At 38.1% G+C, this 18,396-nt stretch overlaps 1 protein-coding gene across 1 annotated transcript in view; it reads left to right on the forward strand.

Annotated features, from left to right (window-relative positions):
- Positions 1–18,396, forward strand: part of map3k19 (mitogen-activated protein kinase kinase kinase 19) — a 56,082-nt gene that overhangs the window by 5,076 nt on the left and 32,610 nt on the right. The window contains exons 3-4 of the mRNA XM_061918463.1: positions 11,115–11,313; positions 17,034–17,228. Coding sequence (XP_061774447.1) covers positions 11,155–11,313; positions 17,034–17,228 — 354 coding nt within the window. The 5' untranslated portion in view covers positions 11,115–11,154. The remainder of the gene's footprint in view (positions 1–11,114; positions 11,314–17,033; positions 17,229–18,396) is intronic.

The raw sequence follows: 18,396 nt of genomic DNA on the forward strand, positions 1-18,396 counted from the left end.
GTGCTTTGGTCAACATCTTGCATATATTATCTTTTACAGACCGTTTTCAAGCTGCTTTCTGACCGTATCAACATATTATTTCAAAAAATGTCCCTTGTTTTGCTATGTACTACACTTTTTTTTAAGTCATTGACTTTACATCATAATCCTAATTTTAGCAAGAGTAATTTATTGTAGTTAAAAATGTGAAAATAACTATTGCAATAAGATATTTTGTTTTTCCCCCCACATTAAACATATTGTTTAAGGCAGGGGTGCCCACACTTTTTCTGCAGGCGAGCTACTTTTCAATTGACCAACTCGAGGGGATCTACCTCATTTATATATATCATTTATATGTATTTATTTATGAAAGAGACATTTTTGTAAACAAGTTAAATGTGTTTAATGATAATACAAGCATGTCTAACACATGTAGATGTCTTTCTTTCACAAAGACAAGAATATAAGTTGGTGTATTACCTGATTCTGATGACTTGCATTGATTGGAATCAGAGAGTAATAATGATAACGCCCACATTTTCAAATGGAGGAGAAAAAAAGTTGTCCTTTCTGTACAATACCACATGAAAGTGGTTGGTTTTTGGCATCTAATTCATCCAGCTTCCATACACTTTACAAGAAAAACCTTGGCGGCAAATTCCGTAGCTTGCTTGATTGACATTCACGGCACCCGAGGGTCTTGTGAGATGACGCTGGCTGCTGCCAGTTCATTATTATGAAAAAAATGACAGAGAGGAAGGCGAGAAACACTTTTTATTTCAACAGACTTTCGCGCCGTCCCTTCCGTCAAAACTCTAAAGGCCGACTGCACATTTCCTATCTTCACAATAAAAGCCCTGCTTCATGCTGCCTGCGCTAACAAAATAAGAGTCTCGGAAAGCTGGCGTGCACAAGTGATGTGCACGCCAGCTTTCTGAGACTCTGTATTTAGTTAGCGCAGGCAGCATGAAGCAGGGCTTTTATTGTGAAGATAGGAAATGTGCAGTCGGCCTTTAGAGTTTTGACGGAAGGTACGGCGCGAGAGTCTGTTGAAATAAAAAGTGTTTCTCGCCTTCCTCTCGGTCATATTTTCATAATAATGATCTTGCAGCAGCCAGCGTCATCTCACAAGAACCTCCGGTACCGTGAATGTCATTTAAGTGACGTCTTGGTGAAGATTGATGATCACTAATTTTTAGGTCTATTTTTTTTAAAAGCCTGGCTGGAGATCGACTGACACACCCCCCGCGGTCGACTGGTAGCTCGCGATCGACGTAATGGGCACCCCTGGTTTAAAGTATCTGCAACATCCCGAGATTACTTTATTTATTAATTGCAAGTTGAATAATGCTTGTTTTCGGAATAAAATAGGTTTTCTAATTTTCTCATTGGCACTCATCGAGGGCGGAAGTTCCCCTTTCCTCTCCTGCTTGCTTCTTTGTCTTGTCTTAACTTCCTTGTTGCCTCTTTTTGCACTGCTCTCCGAATTTAAACATTGTAACTATTTAACTGGCCTCAACGAAATTGACAAGCTCTTGGGTTTGGGGGAAACTGCTTGTCAAGGACGTGAAGATATCCACCTATTCGGAATTATGACAACAGGACATCTGCTGGTTGGAGTAAACGTTGCTCTGTTTTGTCGACAAATTGGAAGTTGCTGGCAGTCTTCAAAGTACACCAAAGCTGCCACAAATGATCGGAGGATGCGGGTCAGAACTGTGGACACTCTTGTGGATTTGGATAACATCGGACTGTCTGTCCTGCAGGATGAATTTGAGGACCAGTCATAGACAATTTAGAGTGAAAAGCAAATTTTTATTTTCACTCGCATACAAAACATTGTAACTTGGATAGTTTCCCTGGGTTCGAGACTCTCCTGAAGGACAGTGCGGCGAAGACACAACAAAACTCCCTTCTTGTCTCTCATGGACACACACCCGTAGTTGTTGACTTTGGACCGACAAGCGACTGCGCGACACCATTGCCGTGGCACAGAGAGACGCGGCAGGCTTACACACACACATGCACCCACAAAAAAAATACACCACACACTAGGAGTGTAACGGTACGTGTATTTGTATTGAACCGTTTCGGTACGGGGGGTTTCGGTTCGGTACGAGGGTGTATCGAACAAGTTTGTATTCTAAAGTCTTAACAAGCTGCTCTGCTTTCTGTCTGTCTGAGCAGTGAGCACCCAGCATTGTCCCGCCCACACAACCATCTGATTGGTTACATACAAAGCCAATCAGTAGTGCGTATTCAGAGCGATGTAACAGCCAATCAGCAGTGCGTATTCAGAACGCATGTTGTAAATGCTTCATTGTCGAGCAGACATGTGTTTAGCAGCGAACATCGTACACTCCCCAAATTATACTAAACACTTCCCAGTCACAACTATTACAAACATCACTATGAGCCCGTTGACATTCTAGAAACTGAAACTGCAGTTCAGCTCGCTCACAGTTCTGGCTTGAGGTGATGTGAAGGTTAATTAGCTTTTAGCGTTACGTTAACTCATTTTGTTGTGTGTGTGCGTGCGTGCGTGCGCGTGTGTGCCCGTGCGTGTGTGTGTGCGTGTGTTAGGGGCAGCAAAGCCCTGTCTGACTGTTATTTCACATGAACTAACATGAACTCCATAGATTTCAGGGATGAATAGTCTCTCCTATTGCTATTGTACTATTTTTCAGCTATAGTTACATTAATCATTAGTAATGTAGCAGCCTAGTTTTGAATGGCAGGGTGCCTGCTATCACATGTTGACAAAAATATAACATTTACATAATAAAAGTCAACTACAGGCTTCCCAAATGCTGTAGTAAATTAAGCATGATGAGTTGACTTGAAACTGTTTAATGTTGCACTTTTTATATGTAAAAGAAAGGTTTTGTCATTTTATTTAATCAAAGCAACAGCTTGAGGCAGTTTAATGTGGATTAACGTGGGCAAAATTATTATAGTGTTCCCAATGTTAAAAGGATAAAGCCATTGTTTACAAATTTGGTAAATAAATAACCAAAAAATCTACATTTGGTTGTTTTTTTACTGTACCGAAAATGAACCGAACCGTGACCTCTAAACCGAGGTACGTACCGAACCGAAATTTTTCGTGTACCGTTGCAAACCTACCACACACACATACCCCACCCCGCATCCAACACCTTTGACACGAATCCCTTAGGGGTGATAGATGGCTGAGCAGCGCCTGAAGAGCTGCAGCCCACCACCGTAGCCCCCCCACTCCCTCCACTCTGTTGCAAGTCTCAAGATGTATGTTGTAATATGTAGAGGTTTTTTCCCACTCCAGACTGAGCGCCCTTTGGAGACCAGTCTAGATTGTATTTTTTTACTCATCCTCCCCCAGCGTTGACCTTTTTCCTATCTTTTACGGGGCGTCTTGTGGCGACCCATCAGCGTTCCGGTTCCATAACCTTGCACACTGTTTGTTTGTCTAATTTTGAACGGGGTTTGTGCTGAAAACAAAGTTCCGTAGTACTCGTGCAAAGACAATAAAGACTTACCTAAAAGTCCTGCTAATTTCCAGATATTTAAATCTTAATTAGGACGTATTATCAAGTGAAAAATAACTAGCTGCATGTACAGATAATTTCACTCATTTTAGTATTTTTTTTCTTCTTAAATCTAGTTTTTTTTAGCTTATATTTTATCAGCTCTTTTATATGCACCGTTTTGTGGGCGGTCCTATTTATTTGGCCCCCACTTCGACTGCGTCTTCTACACACCATCTTTGTTATTATTTTTAGCCATATATATAAATTACAACTATGCGCTACTTTGTATTAGAAAAAATACAAACATACAAAAAAAAACCCATACAAATATTGGAATAAAAGAGCAAAAGTAATGAGAAAATGTTGAAATGTTTACGCTGATAACACAAAGTTGCGCATGGAGGCTGTTTATATTGTTATAAATTTTAGTTGTTTTAAAAATTTAAATACTAGAAACTGAGCTGGGCTTTATGTTTATTTTTTAGTTGTTTTTTTTTAAATGTTTTATTGTTTTTGTGTTTTAAATGTTTTAGTGTTTTGTTTTTAATGTTTTGTATTGTGTTTTTATATGTTCAACAGATCTTAAGGTCTGCAATAAAGATGGATGATGATGACTATACTATTACAGTATGTTACAACTTTTCTTTTAGTGGGTTTTAGTATTTTTGTTTATCACAGAGAAAAGCCCCCTTAGATCTTATGAGGATTTATTATGCAGCCTTCAATGGGAAAGCTCAGTTATCCCTGCATACCTTAGGGAAATCAGTCTCCTAAAAATGTGGTGAGAAAAGTGAGAAAATAACAGTATTTTTTTTTTTTTTTTTTACTCCAAAAACATTTTACACACTGTAAAAATTTGTACTGATGTGATAGAACATAATGGTTTTTTCTTGTTGTGTAAAGCTACAAACAACCTCCTCCTATTTAAGACCTGTCTGTCTGTTGGTTACCAAGGCAACTAGATGAAAACAGAGCAGAAGGTGTGGAAAGAAAAGTCTACGAGTGCTGGAGCTGAAAAAAAAGGACGTAATGTTTGTGTACGAAGATCACATGATCTGCAAATAGTTTGGACCTGTCCAGAGGGGAATGTATTACAAGGAAACACCATTACAGTAAGTAAAAAAAAAAAAAAAAAAGAACATATGTTTCAAAGTTTTCTGGCATGTTTTACTATTTTCGTACTCACATGTAAACTTATTTTTCGAGTTTTATCTGGTGAATTTGAAATAATATTTTTCCGTCATGACACAAGCAGGTGCATAATGTTGTACAAACCCCGTTTCCATATGAGTTGGGAAATTGTGTTAGATGTAAATATAAACAGAATACAATGATTTGCAAATCCTTTTCAACCCATATTCAGTTGAATATGCTACAAAGACAACATATTTGATGTTCAAACTGATAAACATTTTTTTTTTTTTTGCAAATAATCATTAACTTTAAAATTTGATGCCAGCAACACGTGACAAAGAAGTTGGGAAAGGTGGCAATAAATACTGATAAAGTTGAGGAATGCTCATCAAACACATATTTGGAACATCCCACAGGTGTGCAGGCTAATTGGGAACAGGTGGGTGCCATGATTGGGTATAAAAACAGCTTCCCAAAAAAATGCTCAGTCTTTCACAGGAAAGGATGGGGGGAGGTACACCCCTTTGTCCACAACTGCGTGAGCAAATAGTCAAACAGTTTAAGAACAATGTTTCTCAAAGTGCAATTTCAAGACATTTAGGGATTTCAACATCTACGGTCCATAGTATCATCAAAATGTTCAGAGAATCTGAAGAAATCACTCCACATAAGCGGCATGGCCTGAAACCAACATTGAATGACCGTGACCTTCGATCTCTCAGACGGCACTGTAAAGGATTTCACCACATGGCCTCAGGAACACTTCAGAAAACCACTGTCACTAAATACAGTTCGTCGCTACATCTGTAAGTGCAAGTTAAAGCTCTACTATGAAAAGTGAAAGCCATTTATCAACAATGTCCAGAAACGCCGCCGGCTTCTCTGGGCCCGAGATCATCTAAGATGGACTGATGCTAAGTGGAAAAGTGTTCTGTGGTCTGACAAGTCCACATTTCAAATTGTTTTTGGAAATATTCCACATCGTGTCATCTGGACCAAAGGGGAAGCGAACCATCCAGACTTTTATCGATGCAAAGTTGAAAAGCCAGCATCTGTGATGGTATGGGGGTGCATTAGTGTCCAAGGCATGGGTAACTTACACGTCTGTGAAGGCACCATTAATACTGAAAGGTACATACATGTTTTGGAAGAACATATGTTGCCATCTAAGCGCCGTCTTTTTCATTGACGCCCCTGCTTATTTCAGCAAGACAAAGCCAAGCCACATTCAGCACGTGTTACAACAGTGTGACGTCGTAAAAAAAGAGTGCGGGTACTTTCCTGGCCCGTCTGCAGTCCGGACCTGTCTACCAAAAATGTGTGACGCATTATGAAGCGTAAAATACGACAGCGGAGACCCCGGACTGTTGAACGACTGAAGCTCTACATAAAACAAGAATGTGAAAGAATTCCTCTTTCAAAACTTCAACAATTAGTTTCCTCAGTTCCCAAACGTTTATTGAGTGTCGTTAAAAGAAAAGATGATGTAACACAGTGGTGAACATGCCCTTTCCCAACTACTTTGGCACGTGGTACAGCCATGAAATTCTAAGTTAATTATTATTTGCAAAAAAAATAAAAGTTTAAGAGTTTGAACATCAAATATCTTGTCTTTGTAGCATATTCAACTGAATATGGGTTGAAAAGGATTTGCAAATCATTGTATTTCGTTTATATTTACATCTAACACAATTTCACAACTCATATGGAAACGGGGTTTGTGCAACAATACACAAATATTACATGCTCTACATTTAGGGATGAATAAATAAAAATTAATGACGGTACTAATTCCCGGTACCTGGGAACCGATTCTGGTACTCTATGGTACCATTTTGGTACGTTTGTCCATCCATCCATTTTCTACCGCTTATTCCCTTTTGAGGTCGCGGGGGGCGCTGGCGCCTATCTCAGCTACATTCGGGCGGTGGCGACTTGTCCAGGGTGTACCCCGCCTTCCGCCCGAATGTTGCTGGTACGTTTGTGTATGTTTAAATTTGTTGATGAATGTTATTTGTTTTAAAAAAAAATAGTTTGTATTTAACATTTAACACTTAGCTGTGCTGTTCAGTTATTGTCTTACACTTCTGTGTCTCATTTGCAAGTACTGTACTCCACTCTATTGTACAGTAGACTTTGCATGCAGGTGCGATTCCAAAACGTGGCCATAGTGTATAGGCTACAGTGTAGGAAGTAGTCTTTGCCATTAAGTTGAATTTCTGTGTTGCACCCTACAAAGTGTTTAAGCTGTAAGGATTGTATCTATTACACACAGTTTGTGACAGGCATCTATCTTAGTTGTACTTTTGATTACCAAATTTGGAAGTGCAGAAATCGCCATTAAAATTGCTAAAAACTGATCGGTTGGCATATCATCAAGCTCGCACATTTTTAAAAAGTGGAACCTTTCTGTACTTGTGAGTGCCTTCTTCTTGCTTTTTTGGCATGGGAAATTGTAACACTCGCGGCATGAGTGCTTGGCTGCTAGTTTCCAGGCCAAGTGCTTGAGCCGGTGTTAAGTCTGCAACGAGACGGGGCGTTCAGCAAAGTTATCAAAGTAATGCACTGCTCAATTTTACGTGAATATGTACCAATAAAATTACTCTATACAGTACCCATCCCTACATGCATTACACACAAAAAAATTTAACTATGATAATTTATTAAATTATGAATAAGATAATAAAGTAATTAAACGTGTGTTTGTGTGTGTGCGCATGTGTGTGTGTGTGTGTACACAAACAATCCTATATGCAATTTGAGTAATACTAATTTTCTGCAAATGTAAAAACAAATATGAATTCTGACTAAAGAATTGGTGCCGATGGAAACTAAGAAAAGGGATTTGGGTACACTATCTTGAGTACAGGGCAGGCGAGTGGGGGATCTTATGTTCGTGGATAACTCCTCTGGCAGGGGGCTCCCCTCGTCTCTTTTAATGCACAGCATAGGACACATAGCAAGAGTGGTCCTCAGGTCCTGTTGATCAGGGGCAGTAGCTCCACAGCCACAGATCCACTATTAACCACTAATATCACAGTCAAAATGAAAGCTTGTTCCCATAGGCACCATAAACTGTTAATAATGTTTAGACAAAAGTGTATATTATATATACTATTATATATATAGTATTTATATAGGTATTTTGGGTATATGCATGCGTGTATGTATGTGATTGTGTGTGTATATGTATATATATATATATGTATATATATATATATGTATATATATATAAATTGTATATGTGTGTGTGTGTATATGTGTGTGTACATATGTATATATGTAAGTGTGTGTGAATTTAAATGTGTTTTATATAGACAATATATAGCAGCAACCACTGAATTGAATTATACTATATATATTATTGTATTATATATTGTATATATATAGTGTATATGTATAGGGGTGGGACCTAATAAGTTTACTTCTTCCCACTCCCTTTTGAGCCAATCTTGACATCTGCAAAAGATTAGTCACATGTAATGTTTTCAATGTAGGTGTAAAAATAATGTATCTATATATTTATTTTGTATTTTATTTCATTCTCTTGTTTTGTTTGCATGGCTCAAAATAAACCATTCATTCATTCAAACATATTTTTTGAAAAATAACAAAACAAAAATAATATATATATATATATATATATATATATATATTTATATATATATATATATATATTATTTTATATTTTATACTGTTATATCAACATTTTTGAAAAAAATAACCAAAATATTTTATCTTGTTTGTATATAATCAATAACTGTGCATGTGCCAGTGTCAATAAATCCTAGTGGGGACTTTTTCGTCTTTAAATATTTACTCTATTTTTGTCCTTAACTTTGGTTGTGTTAATTTGTACGAAATGGGATTTTCCGAGGAGGTAATTTTTTCATTCTCAATTTGTATATATTTCTTTAAAATTATTTCATATATCAAGGATACTATGGAAATTGTTTTTTTCCGCATGGACATAAAAGTCCTAGTGAGTCAAGAGAGTATAAAGAAATATTGGATTCATATTTTTTCCATGTTTTTCTCCAAAATGAAACCCTGAATGAAACATGCATATGGTAATTACACTTTGTAATGACTGTCATTAGAAATATTAAACAATTTCTCCACTGACACTAAACAAGTTTAATATATTTTTTAGATATAAAACAATGTATCTAAATTAGTTTTATTACTACCGTAATCTTATGTATATTCAGGCCGTATCTTTACTCCAATACCCCATCCCTTTTATTTTTCCATATTTACTACAGCTATATGGATGATAACTACTTTTATGCACATTTATTAAAAAAACTAAAAAAATGACCTTTAGATTAAATCGGTATTCAAAGGGTTATAAAAGAACATGACATGTTAGCTATTTGTAATGAGACTGAAGAGATTTAACTCCCCCAAAAATGTATGTACAGTTTTAACTTGCTCTGGACTGTTTTGCCCTATCAGCATTTATCGGGTTAATATTTGCCAATACTATTTTAAATATAGTACACATTTTTTCTATTTGTCCAGACTTAAGAGCAGGGGTTTCCAACTAATTTGTTTTGAGGGCCACTTTTCCAGTGAGCTAAGGACCATGGACTTTTCCCTTTACTATTAGCCTCATTGTGTATATTCTGGAGAACCAGCGTCCTCTACAGTAGACATTTGATTTCGGCCTATTTAGTTCTGTCAGAGTGACAGAAGCACTCTGGTGTTTTAAGGCATTTTAAGAATCTGCTGCAAAACTGTGAGTCTCCCTAAAAAATGTTTTAACTGAACTTGAGGACCACCAGTTGAATGGCCTGATTGATGAAAAAGAGAGGACCTAAAATTGAACCCTGAGGAACACCACCAGTATAACTAAAGATTTTGAACAAATGACTATTGACTGCATCTGAAGTAAACAAGCTACAGCAACAATTAAGTTACATTGATCACGTTACAAAAAACAAATTGTAACTGCCAAAAAGGAAAGGACTTAAAGAAGAACGCCTCAGTTATTTACAAAACCCAAAACCAGTGAAGTTGGCACGTTGTGTAAATGGTAAATAAACACAGAATACAATGATTTGCAAATCCAAGATAATTACCGTTCACATTGGAAAACTGTTATTTTTTGCAAATATTAGCTCATGTGGAATTTGATGCCTGCAACATGTTTCAATAAAGCTGGCACAGGTGGCAAAAAAGACGGAGAAAGTTGCGGCATGCTCATCAAACACTTATTTGGAACATTCCATAAGTGAACAGGTTAATTGGGAACGGGTGGGTGCCATGATTGGGTATAAAAGCAGCTTCCATGAAATCCTGTCATTCACAAACAAGGATGGGGTGAGGGTTCACCACTTTGTGAACGAATTGTTTAAGAACAACATTTCTCAACGAGCTATTGCAAGGAATTTAGGGATTTCAACATCTGCGGTCCGTAATATCATCAAAAGGTTCAGAGAATCTGGAGAAATCACAGCACGTAAGCGATGATATGACGGACCTTCGATCCCTCAGGCGGTACTGCATCAAAAACCGACATCAGTGTGTAAAGGATATCACTACATGGGCTCAGGAACACTTCAAAAAGCCACTGTCAGTAACTACAGTTGGTCGCTACATTTGTAAGTGCAAGTTAAAACTTAACTATGCTAAGCCAAACCCATTTATCAACAACACCCAGAAACGCTGCCTGCTTCGCTGGGCCTAAGCTCATCTAATATGGACTGATGCAAAGTGGAAAAGTTTTCTGTGGTATTTAAGTTGTTTTTGGAAACTGTGGACGTCTTGTCCTCCGGAACAAAGAGGAAAAGGACCATCCGGATTGTTTTAGGCGCAAAATTCAAAAGCCAACATCTGTGTTGGTACGGGGGTGTATTAGTGCCCAAGGCATGGGTAACTTACACATCTGTGAAGTCACCATTAATGCTGAAAGGTAAATACAGGTTTTGGAGCAACATATGTTGCCCTCCAAGCAATGTAATCATGGACGCCCCTGCTTATTTCAGCAATACAATGCACAGCCATGGGTTACAACAACGTGGCTTCATAGTGAAAGAGTGCTGGACTGGCCTCCCTGTAGTCCAAACCCGTCTCCCATTGAAAATGTGTAGCACATAATGAAGCGTAAAATACGACAACAAGACTGTTGAACGACTTAAACTGTACATCAAGCAAGAATGGGAAAGAATTACACAACGTGCCAACGTTAAGATGTCCATGCAAGGATCTTCCAATGTGTTAACATGTTCTTGTTGAAGTTTTGAACTGAACTCTGGGGTGAGGGGGCCGATATGGTGCCGGATTTCAGTTGGATGGCCCTGACGTAGCGACACCGGCGACTCAATGGCAGTAATGCAACACACATCATTCCAATTCCGCCTCCTGTGGCGTCTCCGTGGAGACGAAAAGTGATCATTAGAGACTTCCATCACTGGGCAAACACAAACAGCAACATACAGTCGTGCTCTTGACACGCCGCCTGTGGTTTCTTCCTTTGTTTGACAGTTCTTTGGAACACGGAGACGATAAGGTGGCTGTCGACACAATGCTGCGAGGAGAGCAAGAGGAGGAATATTTGCGGGACATCAGTGTGAGCATTGAACAAGAAGGGGAGGATGAGCAGGAACTGGAACCCCACAAAGCTGGTGATGATCAGGGGCTCTGCAATCATCTCATCAAAGCCTGTCGTGATGGCATGACGCAGGTAAGATGCTGTACACTCCGTAAAAAATGCCGTATATTGTGCACATAATTCAACTTTATGTAACTTTCCTCGCATGTCGGATGTTGTTGTTCAGGCGGTCATGTGATCGGCTCATTACCTCACCCGGCCTTTCAAAACAAACATGAAATGTGTCAGACCACAGGGATAATATTCCCCTGTGGTTGATGAGTGAAGTGCAATATTATTTATTCCTACAATGTGTCCCGCTGGATTAGTGTTGTCCCGGTACCAAGATCTATTTCGATACTTTTCGGTACTTTTTGATACTTTTCGAAATAAAGGGGACCACAAAAAAATGGCATAATTAACAAAAAATGTTACCGTACATTAAACGTGTTTGTTATTGCAACTTGGTCCTTAAAGGCCTACTGAAATGAGATTTTATTATTTAAACGGGGATAGCAGGTCCATTCTATGTGTCATACTTGATTATTTCGCGATATTGCCATATTTTTGCCGAAAGGATTTAGTAGAGAACATCGACGATAAAGTTCGCAACTTTTGGTCGCTAATAAAAAAAGCCTTGCCTGTACCGGAAGTAGCAGACGATGTGCGCGTGACGTCACGGGTTGTGGAGCTCCTCGCATCCTCATATTGTTTATAAATCATAGCCACCAGCAGCAAGAGCGATTCGGACCGAGAAAGCGACGATTTTTCCCAATTAATTTGAGCGAGGATGAAAGATTTGTGAATGAGGAAAGTTAAAGTGAAGCACTAGAAAAAATAAATACATTTTTTTTTAAAAAGGCGACGGCAGTCGGAGCGATTCAGATGTTATTAGACACATTTACTAGGATAATTCTGGAAAATCCCTTTTCTGCTTATTGTGTTAATAGTGTTTTAGTGAGATTATAAAGTCATACCTGAAAGTCGGAGGGCTGCGGTGACCGCCATTGTCTCTGAGAGAAGCCAATGGAGGAGCCAAGATCACAGCTGCGTTTTTGACAATGTTGCAGGAGGAAGGACGCTAACTCCGCAAAAGTCTCCGGTAAGAGCCAACTTAATATCACAATTTTCTCATCCAAAAACGTGCTGGTTGACATGTGGTTGAGAAACATGTTCGCTAAAGCTTCACAACAAACAAAGAAACACCGGCTGTGTTTCGGTTGCTAAAGGCAGCTGCAATCCACCGATTTCCACCAACAGCCTTCTTCTTTATAGTCTCCATTATTAATTGAAAACATTGCAAAAGATTCAGCAACACAAATTTCCAAAATACTGTGTAATTATGCGATGAAAAGAGACTACTTTTAGCCGTAAGTGGTGCTGGGCTAAAATGTCTGCTCAACCAATGACGTCACAAACACGCGTCATCATTCCGCGACGTTTTCAACAAGAAACTCCGCGGAAAATTTAAAATTGCAATTCAGTAAACTAAAAAGGCCTTATCTGCATGTGTTGCAATGTTAATATTTCATCATCGATATATAAACTATCAGACTGCGTGGTCGGTAGTAGTGGGTTTCAGTAGGCCTTTAAATAAAATAGTGGACATAAATAAATGATAAATGGGTTGTACTTGTACAGCGCTTTTCTACCTTCAAGGTACTCAAAGCGCTTTGACACTACTTCCACATTTACCCATTCACACACACATTCACACACTGATGGAGGGAGCTGCCATGCAAGGCGCCAACCAGCACCCATCAGGAGCAAGGGTGAAGTGTCTTGCTCAGGACACAACGGACGCAATGAGGTTGGTGCTAGGTGGGATTTGAACCAGAGACCCTCGGGTTGCGCACGGCAACTCTCCCACTGCGCCACGCCGTACAAGACAACTTGACTTTTAGTAGTAAGTAAACAAACAAAGTTTCCTAATTTAGCTGTTAACATATTGTGTCATTTCTCATTCTATTATTTGGTCAAAATTATCAAGGACAAGTGGTAAAAAATGAATTATTAATCTACTTTTTCATTTACTGTTAATATCTACTTACTTTCTCTTCTAACATGTTCTAGCTACACTTCTGTTCAAATGTAATAATCCCTAATTATTCTGTTGTTTGATACTTTACATTAGTTTTGGATGATACCACAAATTCAGGTGTCGATCCGATACCAAGTAGTTACAGGATCACACATTGGTCATATTCAAAGTCATCATGTGTCCAGGGACGTAGTTCCTGGGTTTATAAAAATCATATAAATAAAAAAAATTTTGTGATGCTAAACAATATGGACTTAATCATAGCAGTATTGACTTGATCCGCTATTGTACTTGGTATCATTACAGTGGATGTTAGGTGTAGATCCACCAATGGTGTTTGTTTACGTTGTGACGGCGGTGAGCTACGGTGTGTAGTGAAGCATGTCTACTTTGGTATTTGACACATATACACTGTTAGCATGTTAGCATGTCGGTTTAGGCGTACACTTCAGAGTTATATACTTTGGTATTTGACACATGTTCACTGTTAGCATGTTTTTTTTAAACTAACTTTTGGTCATACACCTCTGAGTTGTATACTTCGGTATTGGACACATGTTCGCTGTTAGCATGTTTGCATGCTATCTTTTTTCAGCTTTCTTTTTAGGCATACACCTCAGAGTTACTGTATATACTTTGGTATTTGACTCATGTTCACTGTTAGCATGTTTGCATGCTATCTTTTGTTAACTAACTTTTTAGTCGTACAACTCAGAGTTATATACTTTGGTATTTGACTCATGTTCACTGTTAGCATGTTTGCATGCTATCTTTTGTTAACTAACTTTTTAGTCATACAACACAGAGTTGAATACTTTGGTATTTGACGCATGTCCACTGTTAGCATGCTATCTATTTTTTAACTAACTTTTTAGGCGCACACCTCAGAGTTATATACTTTGGTATTTAACAAATGTTCACTGTTAGCATGTTGTTGTTTTTTAACTAACTTTTTAGGCGCACAACTCAGAGTTATATACTTTGGTATTTAACAAATGTTCACTGTTAGCATGTTGTTGTTTTTTAACTAACTTTTTAGGCGCACAACTCAGAGTTATATACTTTGGTATTTGACGCATGTTCACTGTTAGCATGCTATCTTTTTTTAGTTAACTTTTTAAACGTACACTTCAGAGTTATATACTTAGGTATTTGAGATGTGTTCACTGTTAGCATGCTATCTTTTTTTTGACTAACTTTTTAGGCATACATCTCAGAGCTAAATACTTTGGTATTTGACACATGTTCACTGTTAGCATGGTATCTTTTTTTTTAACTAACTTTTTAGGCTTATACCTCAGAGTTATATACAATTGTATTTGACGCATATTCACTCATAGCATGCTATCTTTTTTTAACTAACTTTTTATTCATACATCTCAGAGTTATATACTTTGGTATTTGACACATGTTTACTGTTAGCATGTTAGCATGCTATCTTTTTTCAGTTTACTTTTTAGGCATAAACCTCAGAATTACTGTACATACTTTGGTATTTGACGCATGTTCACTGTTAGCATGTAGTTGTTTTTTAACAAAAAAATGTAGACGTACACCTCAGTTATATACTTTGGTATTTGTCGCATGTCCAGTGTTAGCATGCTATCTTTTTTTTTAACTAACTTTTTAGTCGTACACCTCAGAGTTATATACTTTGGTATTTGATGCATGTTTACTGTTAGCATGTTAGCATGCTGTCTTTTTTCTGTCACTTTTTAGGCTTACACCTTAGAGTTATAAATTTGGTATTTTACACGTGTTCACTATAAGCATACTGTCTTTTTTTTAACTAACTTTTTAGACGTACATCTCAGCGTTGTATACTTTGGAATTTGACGTATGTCCACTGTTAGCACGCTATCTTTTTTTTTAAAACTAAACTTTTTAGGCTTATACCTCGGAGTTATATACTTTGGTATTTGACGCATGTTCACTGTTAGCATGCTATCTTTTTTTAACTAACTATTTAGTCGTACACGTCGGAATTATATACTTTGGTATTTGATGCATGTTTACTGTTAGCACGTTAGCATGCTGTCTTTTTTCAGTTAACTTTTTAGGCTTACACCTTAGAGTTATAAACTTTGGTATTTTACACATGTTCACTGTCAGCATAATATCTTTTTTTAAGCAACTTTTTAGACGTACATCTCAGCGTTGTATACTTTGGTATTTGACGCATGTCCACTGTTAGCATGCTATATTTTTCAGTTACATTTTTAAGCGTGAACCTCAGACTTATAAACTTTGGTATTTGACGCATGTTCACTGTTAGCATGCTATCTTTTTTTTAATTAACTTTTTAGGCATACACCTCAGAGCTAAATACTTTGGTATTTGACACATGTTCACTGTTATCATGCTATCTTTTTTTTTAACTAACTTTTTAGGCTTATACCTCGGAGTTATATACTTTGGTATTTGACGCATGTTCACTCTTAGCATGCTATCTTTTTTTAACTAACTTTTTATTCATATATCTCAGAGTTATATACTTTGGTATTTGACACATGTTCACTGTTAGCATGTTAGCATGCTATCTTTTTTCAGTTTACTTTTTAGGCATAAACCTCAGAATTACTGTATATACTTTGGTATTTGACGCATGTTCACTGTTAGCATGTAGTTGTTTGTTAACAAAAAATTTTAGACGTACACCTCAGTTATATACTTTGCTATTTGTCGTATGCTATCTTTTTTTAAACTAACTTTTTAGTCGTACACCTCGGAGTTATATACTTTGGTATTTGATGCATGTTAATGTTAGCATGTGAGCATGCTGTCTTTTTTCTGTCACTTTTTAGGCTTACACCTTAGAGTTATAAATTTGGTATTTTACACGTGTTCACTATAAGCATACCGTCTTTTTTTAACTATTTTTTTAGACGTACATCTCAGCGTTGTATACTTTGGAATTTGACGCATGTCCACTGTTAGCACGCTATCTTTTTTTTTTAAACTAACTTTTTAGGCTTATACCTTGGAGTTATATACTTTGGTATTTGACGCATGTTCACTGTTAGCATGCTATCTTTTTTTAACTAACTATTTAGTCGTACACGTCGGAATTATATACTTTGGTATTTGATGCATGTTTACTGTTAGCACGTTAGCATGCTGTCTTTTTTCAGTTAACTTTTTAGGCTTACACCTTAGAGTTATAAACTTTGGTATTTTACACATGTTCACTGTCAGCATAATATCTTTTTTTAAGCAACTTTTTAGACGTACATCTCAGCGTTGTATACTTTGGTATTTGACGCATGTCCACTGTTAGCATGCTATATTTTTCAGTTACATTTTTAAGCGTGAACCTCAGAGTTATAAACTTTGGTATTTGACATATGTTCACTGTTAGCATGCTATCTTTTTTCAGATAACTGTTTAGGCGTACACCTCAGAGTTATAAACTTCGGTATTTGACACACGTTTACTGTTAGCATGTTAGCATGCTATCTTTTTCCAGTGAACTTTTTAGGCGTGCTCCTTAGAGTCCTATGACTTGGTACTTGGTAACACATTAACATTAAACATTCAAGCTTTTTAGTTCCTTTTGCAGGGGTCGTATATTTTGTTACTTATCAATCTATTAGCCTTTCAGTTCGGCTTGGGTTTTTTAGCGTTTACACGAAATTTCTCCCGAAATTGCCTATTCTAGTTGTACTTTGTGCTTGTGGATTTGCTCCATGTGAGCATGATTAAAAAACATTTTTTTCCCCCGTCTTTGCAATCGTACTTCATCAAAGTTGCGCCTGTGCCCTGTTGCACACAGGTGGTGGAGCGCCTGGTGCAGACTGGGGCTGACATGACTGTGTGTGACTCTGCCAAGCAGACAGGACTACACGTCAGCCCCCCGGAGCTCCAGGAGAAAATACTGGGCTGGATGTCCAGGCCTCACCTGCCCCCTCAGACCAGGCTGCTGCAGGCCGCCTGGCAAGGAGACTTGCACACAGTGCAGCAACTGCTGGTAAGGCTCAAATATTCACGAATAATTGAGCTTTCTCTTATTACGCTCTCATTTTTTCTAATTCCAAGAGTGCTTTGTCGTCCTATTGCCTTTATTTGATTTTCAAATGTTTGATATTTCTGCTTTCAAACCCATTAAACGCCTACTGAAATGAGATTTTCTTATTTAAACGGGGATAGCAAGTCCATTCTATGTGTCATACTTGATCATTTTGCGATATTGCCATATTTTTGCTGAAAGGATTTAGTAGAGAACATCGACGATAAAGTCCGCAACTTTTGGTCGCTAATAAAAAAGCCTTGCCTGTACCGGAAGTAGCAGACGATATGCGCGTGACGTCACGGGTTGTGGAGCTCTTCACATCCTCACATTGTTTGCAATCATAGCCACCAGCAGCGAGAGCGATTCGGACAGAGAAAGCGACGATTTCCCCATTAATTTGAGCGAGGATGAAAGATTCGTGGATGAGGAAAGTTAGAGTGAAGGAGTAGAAAAAAGAAAGAAAAAAAAACTAGACGGCAGAGCGATTCGGATGTTATTAGACAAATTTACTAGGATAATTCTGGAAAATCCCTTATCTGCTTATTGTGTTACTAGTGTTTTAGTGAGATTATATGGTCGTACCTGTACAACCTGAAAGTCGGAGGGGTGTGGTGACCGCCAGTGTCTCAGAGGGAAACCACGTTTCTTGACGAGGCGAAGGCAGCCATTGGGGCCAGACTGAGATTTATTATTTTTTCCCCTCCTCCACGGTGGAAGTATCCGGCGGTCGGGGGCGGCCGGTGGGAGGTGGCAGGAGAGTCCGCAGCTGTGTCTTTGATAGGTGGAGGAGGAACGACGCAAGCTCTTCGCTCATGTCTATGGTAAGAGCCGACTTATTACCACCATTTTCTAACCGAAACCTGCCGGTTGACATGTGGTAGAGAACCATGTACGCTTGACCGCTCTTTTCTATAGTAAAGCTTCACCGTCATCTTTCGGGAATGTAAACAAGGAAACAATGAAACACCGGCTGTGTTTGTGTTGCTAAAGGTGGCCGCAATACACCGCTTCCCACCTACATCTTTCTTCTTTGACGTCTCCATTATTAATTGAACAAATTGCAATAGATTCAGCAACACAGATGTCCATAATACTTTGGAATTATGCGATGAAAAGAGACGACTTA

This window comes from Nerophis ophidion, linkage group LG13, assembly GCF_033978795.1.
Source record: "Nerophis ophidion isolate RoL-2023_Sa linkage group LG13, RoL_Noph_v1.0, whole genome shotgun sequence".
NCBI classification, from domain to species: domain Eukaryota; kingdom Metazoa; phylum Chordata; class Actinopteri; order Syngnathiformes; family Syngnathidae; genus Nerophis; species Nerophis ophidion.